Source organism: Adelges cooleyi, unplaced genomic scaffold, assembly GCF_023614345.1.
Source record: "Adelges cooleyi isolate 19-005CV unplaced genomic scaffold, UGA_ACOO_1.1 ACOO_flye_CR_arks_rails_tigmint_CR_PRNA_5, whole genome shotgun sequence".
Taxonomy (NCBI): domain Eukaryota; kingdom Metazoa; phylum Arthropoda; class Insecta; order Hemiptera; family Adelgidae; genus Adelges; species Adelges cooleyi.
The window spans coordinates 147-6,653 of NW_026096188.1; the positions used below are offsets into that span (position 1 = coordinate 147).

At 27.8% G+C, this 6,507-nt stretch overlaps 2 protein-coding genes across 10 annotated transcripts in view; both read right to left on the minus strand.

The window, feature by feature from the left end:
- Nucleotides 1–548: 548 nt before the first annotated feature.
- LOC126842288 (zinc finger protein 239-like) overlaps nucleotides 549–6,507 on the minus strand; it is a 27,591-nt gene continuing 21,632 nt past the window's right edge. For 2 of the 9 annotated variants that reach the window (XM_050579209.1, XM_050579218.1), the window contains exons 3-4: nucleotides 4,658–4,819; nucleotides 549–1,870 (exon numbers count right to left, since the gene is read on the minus strand). In XM_050579209.1, coding sequence (XP_050435166.1) covers nucleotides 661–1,870; nucleotides 4,658–4,819 — 1,372 coding nt within the window. In that variant the 3' untranslated portion in view covers nucleotides 549–660. Of the gene's footprint in view, nucleotides 1,871–2,514; nucleotides 2,645–4,657; nucleotides 4,820–5,477; nucleotides 5,658–5,929; nucleotides 6,478–6,507 lie in introns of those variants that run through there. The other 7 variants (XM_050579210.1, XM_050579213.1, XM_050579216.1 and 4 more) reach the window with 6 other exon arrangements.
- LOC126842282 (zinc finger protein 501-like) overlaps nucleotides 1,538–6,507 on the minus strand; it is a 123,318-nt gene continuing 118,348 nt past the window's right edge. The window contains exon 9 of the transcript XR_007686306.1: nucleotides 1,538–1,655. The gene's annotated coding sequence lies outside the window, so the exon portion shown is untranslated. The remainder of the gene's footprint in view (nucleotides 1,656–6,507) is intronic.

Genomic DNA, 6,507 nt, shown 5'->3' on the forward strand with positions numbered 1-6,507 from the left:
CAACTCAATAATCTCCCAAAGAATTAACAAATACGAATGAATCAACAATACAGAAAAATGTATAACATTTTAAAAATAAGTTTAATTCATTAACTATTATTTAATAATAATTAATTTAATTAAGCATGTAAGAATACTTAAAACGAGAAAATACCCTAATTATGAATTAGTGTTCTGAAATCATTTTTAAATAATATTAATATTATGCTATATAATTATAACAGTTTATAAGTAATATTTATTTACACAGTTTTCGATTTAAGCACATATTTGTTCATTTTAGTCAAGAATAAAAAGTAAATGTATATGGGTACATATGTTTCTATCAACTAATACTAAATGTAAATACTAAATACATTGATATCTATTGGTAAAGTTTGTACAATCTTAAGTTACTCAATTTAACAGTAAAACTAAATTGCCAAATTAAATAACATGTTGAGTACACGCTAAATATGTATAAAACACATTGGTTTCACTAAATGTCTTTGTGCAAGTGTGTATGTTAATAATCAGTTAAACGATAGAAATATTTAAAGATGATAAGAAAACGAATAAAAATATATTAAATCTGAATTAAATCCTAAGTAAAAAAAATTAACAAATAGATTTTGAAAAACTATTTTGAAACTGCTAAAAAGCCACGTGAGGTTTATGAATCTATGAGCCGTGTGCTTTTGCTTGATGACTTTTGAGGGCATCTTGGCGACCATATGATTTATCACAGACTGAGCATTTGTGTCGTACCCCACCAATATGTATGCGTTCATGAATTATGAGAGAGGACTTTTGACTGAATGTTTTTTCACAGATAACGCATTTAAATGGTTTCTCGCCGGTGTGTATGCGTTCATGAGTTTTTAGGTTATCTTGTCTACCAAATGTTTTTTCACAGACATTGCATTTAAAAGAATTCTCTCCGATGTGTATGCGTTCATGAGTTTTGAGGTAAGATTGTCTACTAAATCTTTTTATACAGATATCGCATTTATAGGGTTTAACCCCGGTATGTGATCTTTCATGAGTTTTGAGGGTACATTGTCCATTAAAACATTTTTTACAGACATCGCATTTAAATAACTTCCTGCTGGTATCTTTATGTATCTTTTTATGAGTTCTGAGGTTAGATTTGTCACAAAAAGACTTTTGACAGACATCGCATTTAAATGGTTTTTCGCCGGTATGTGTTCTTTTATGAGTTTTGAGGGTACATTGTCTATTAAAACATTTTTTACAGACATCGCATTTAAATGGTTTCTCGCCGGTATGTACACGTTCATGTTTCTTGAGATCAGATTTTTGAATGTATGTTTTTCCACAGATATCGCATCTAAATGGTTTCTCGCCGGTATGTGTTCTTTCATGAGTGTTGAGTGAAGACTGGACACCAAATGTTTTTTCACAGACATTGCATTTAAAAGGTTTCTCTCCGGTGTGTATGCGTTTATGAGTTTTGAGGTGAGATATCTGACCAAATTTTTTTTCACAAATATTGCATTTAAAGGGCTTCTCGCCGGTATGAACGCGCCAATGTCTTCTCAGGCTTGATTTTGATGAACAACTTTTCAAACAAATACCACAATTAAATAGGCCATCTTTATTTCGAGTATACCCTTTGATTTTGCTGTTACGATGATTGACTTTATTTTTTTGAGGTGCTTTCTTTTCAATGGAAGTACTGGAATGTGATTTCGCAATATGCCAGATTATATTACTTTTGGTTATAAACCTCCTTTGACATATATTGCAGTCGAACCGACGTATTTTGTGTATGTTTTTCTTAGAATCGTTTTCTGTAGTTTTGTTCAAACTGCAATCCATGGTTTTTGTATTGTTTGAGGTATCGGTCGCTTTACACGGAAAATTAATACTGCAACATGTATGGAACATAATAGATTAATTTAAGACAAATATATTTTGATATTATACAGCAAGTATTAATATTACTAATATTAAATGTACAACGCATCATTTTTAGAAATTAATTTTATTGATTTTACATGACATATAATGATCTACTATTAAGGCAATTTTTATTGGATTCAGTTGCCTAAAATTTTCCTATAAAATACAATGTAACGTTCACATTTGTTAAAATAAGGATATTTAACGTCCGAATAACATAAGATTTTAAACCTAGAAAGTCTACTTTGTTTTAAGTCCACTTTTACATTGAGTACCTTGAGACATTTAAATGACCGACGTCTTTTAACCCTTAACTTGGCAGAAATAAAAATTTCACATGAAACGACTAAACTAAGCTTTTAACATGGATGCTAAAAATTAGAGATATGCGATTAAAGACTATCTAATTAATAATTATTTTTATTAAGTTTTAAGTATTTTACTATGAGGACATTACTTGAAGTCTATTTCTTTAAAGTTTTCCGTTCAGTTTTAATTTTTAATTTTGATAATTAAAAAATGTATTTAATAAAAAATATAAAACGCTATTACTTATTACATTTTTTTTTTTAACTGTTAGCATTCAGTATTTATTTTAAAAAATCACACCTTTTTTTTTTCTCCATGTGTCGATGTATCGACGTGGATAGCGTGGATACTAACACTTTTTTTCTACTATTTAAGACCCGTAGAGTTCATTTTTGAAATTTTTTTTTTATTGAACAGCTTTTTTATAATAGCGTTTATCTTAAGATCATCGACCTATTAAGAAAAAAAACAATAATGCAATCTTACTTAGTTTATGATTTCGTAGAGAAGGTATTAATCATTAAACTATAAATATATATATATATATATATATATATATAAATTATAAGTAATCGCTTCATGCAAAAAGGGTTGAATGTTAGTCCTTAACATTAAACTTTTTGAAAAATAAAAAAAACATTTGATGTTTCAAAATGCATAAACATATAAAGGCTTTTATCAAAGTTAATAGATATTAAACAGTTTTACATTCTGTAAAACAATATTATTATTTTTAAATGCAGTCCAGATTATTAGCATTTATTGTGCATAGCAGACTTAGACCGTTTTTACAAAAATCAACGATTTTCTTAGAAATTTCTGGTAACGGAACAAATTTTTTTTTTAACACGAACCGAGAAGGCTAAATAAAGTGACAATGTATCTGAATAATCATGTTTTTGATAAAATGGTGACCTAGGTCCTTTTTGCATGAAGCGATTCAAGTATATTTTTTTGTATTAATTAAGAAAAATAGTTTTTAGGAAATTTCTAAAAAAGAAAAAGCACCCCCCCTGCATTTAACGATTGGCATTTTAATTACGTGTATAATTAATTAAGTGTTCTTTAACCATATTTTAAGAAAGTATATAATTTTTTTTAACCCTGGACATTTTTTTATTTTCAAAAAAAAATGTTGGGGTTAAAAATTTTAAACAAATATTTTTATATCAAATTTAAGTTATTTTCTTATGACCCATATCATCTTTGAACCAATTAAGTTCTTTTTTGCTATTTATTTACGGTTTTAAACATAAGTGGGAAACTGAAAACGGCCTACTTTAATGACCAACAACACAAATGTGAAAGAACGAAAATTTTCCAAAGTTATGCAATACTTACTTATAAGTAAGTAAAACATCTGGTAAAAGTTTGGTGATGTAGAATTTATCCTAACATCAGTAATAAGCGTTCAAATTTTACGAGTTACGCTTATTGGAAATCAGTGGTAAGCATTTAAATTTTACGATTTAAACTTATTTGAAATATACACAATTTACATTTACATTTTTAACGCTTACCACTGATGTTAGAATAATTTCCCCACCACCAAACTATTACCAGATGTTTTACTTCCTTATAAGCAAGTATTGCATAAATTTAGAAAATTTTCGTTCAGTCATATTTGTGTTGTGGGTCATTAAAGTAGGTAGTTTTCAGCAAAATACTCATGTTTAAAGCAGTAAATTAATAGCAAAATAAAAATTTAATTGGTTCAAAGACGATATGGGTCATAAGAACATAACTTAAATTTTATGTAAGCAAAATATTTGTTTTTAATTTTTTATTCCTTGACCCCATAAACAGTTTTTGACATTCAAAAATTAAAAAAAAATTTCAAAGGTTAAAAAAAAAAAAAATTACTTTCTTAAATATATAGTTAAAGTACACCTAATAAGAATTTTCACTGTGCAAGTTTAATACCACTATCGGCGGTTAAATTACAGAGTCGCGAATAAAAGGTATTTGTGGACAATTTTTCTTCAAAATTGACCTACCTAGGTACAAAAAAAATTTTTTTTTAATTTATCTATAAAAAATGTATGTTCAAATGTCAAACATTTTGAAGTATAGTCACCCACCCAATAGATGATTTCACGTGGAGTGACCCATCTTTGTCATTTATATGTACAACACATTTAAGTCCCATGCTAACGTACACTAACAATAATGCGATACTGCAGATGTAAACCGGTCATCATACCCACCAATTAATGTTTAAAATTTTTTTTTTTTTTTATACTTTGATTTAACAATATGTTGATAAGAGGTAAATGCAGTTATAAAACAATCTATTATTATATTAGCAAGTAGTTCCTAATATAAGTTTAATAGCAGAACGCTAACATGGATAACAACGTTAGGTGTATAGAGGAGAACAACATAAACACCAGTTAATAATTTATTTAAGATAAAAATTATTTTTTAATAAATATCACCTTACCCATAAGTATTGTCGACTTCATTCTTTACCAAATTCTCCTCTGTTGTAGAAATTGAATTGTTTATGAACAGCACATCTAACGGTTTAGATTTTTCAAAGGAGCATTCTTCTGCATCGTCATTTTCAGGTTTAATTTTTAATATATTATACCGCTTCAAAACTCTATAATTGACATTTAACATTAGTTGTATTTCTGTGCCATATATGCAAAGAGGTTTATTTGGACAACTAAATTGCACAATTTTAATTATTTTATTTAGTAACAAATATAGTCTAATAATGATATAGTAAAGATAATTTAGTTTACATTCTAAACTCGAAGATTAATCATATTATAAATTTTAAAAAAATTAGATAGCCTAATCTATTCATAAAAAATGTTTATTTAACTTAAATGAAATTTCTGATAGTAAAAAAACATGAATTTTAATATATAGTTTTTGTAATAAAAAAATGACACTTATTCGCATTTTTTATTAACTTAATAAAAAAATGAAAAATAATTGTAAAAATGTTTTCTATATATTTATATAAATAACTCGGTAAGTATCGTACAAAACTTACGCTAACATAATGTGGTGCTGCAGACAACATACCCACAAATTAAATGTTTACAATTTTTTTTTTTTTTTAATATTTTAATGTATTTTTATATTGATAAGAAGTAGATGTAGTTTTAAAACAATCAATCTATTATTAAATGAACAAGTGGTTCCCAATATAAGTTAAATCTTAGTTAAACTCTTATATTGATACCATCAGGCACAAGTTTTAATAATTTTGTTCAAGATAAAAAAAATGCTAATGAATATCGCCTTACTCATAAGTATCATCGACTTCATTCTTAACCAAATACTCCTCTGTTGTAGATATTTCAATGGTTTTGAACAGCACATCTAACGGTTTTGGTTCAACGACTCCGAACGTTTATTCAACAGAGTATTCTTCTGCATCGTCATTTTCAGGTTTAATTTTGAACATATTATACAGCTTCAAAACTCTATAATTGACAAATTACAAGCATGACTTATAGGTAAGAAGCTAACACAATAAAGATCAAAGCTAGACGATTGCCCATTTTGCCAACTAGATTAATTAAAAATGGTGTTGATCCCATATAACTCTGCTCAACTCCGGGTAAATATTAAGTAATAAGCAACCAAATATAAATTATGATTCTTTTTATTCACAAGCAGTGTTTTAAGTCCTCGGGAGACAGTAAACACGGCAATAATGTATATAAATTAGAAATACAAAACAATAGGTACTCACACAACGTAGAACCGTAATCCGCTTTCCAGGGCTGCTACTGAAAACTTATAATAAACTATTGACATGCAAGACAAAACTCAATTGTAACGCAACTTGAAACGAAATAAAGAAACACAACGCAGTACGTTAGGTATTTATCACAGAATTCGACCAAGTTATTATGATTAAAATCTAGAGATGTTCACGAATCGGACCCGTGGCGACAATACAGAAAACAAATTGTACCTATGGCGCTAAATCTAATTTAACTAGGTTGATTTACAGAACTGCAGAGTGTACAAAAATAAATCTTAATTACTAACAAAATCAAAACTTTTATTTCATAATAATTGTGATTTTAATGCAAACCGCACAGTGCACGACAACGCAGAAATTGTATGGACAAATAGTGTGTGTTTGTGTAATAACGAGTGATTGCCACAGATGGAGGTACTTTGTAGCATAAACAAATAAATTGCACAATTTTAACTATTTTATTAAGTAACAAATAAAGTAAGATTAATAACCCAAAGCTACAAGCATGACTTGTAGGTAAGAAACTAACACAATAACTTCAGCAGAGTGTACAAATTTTAATC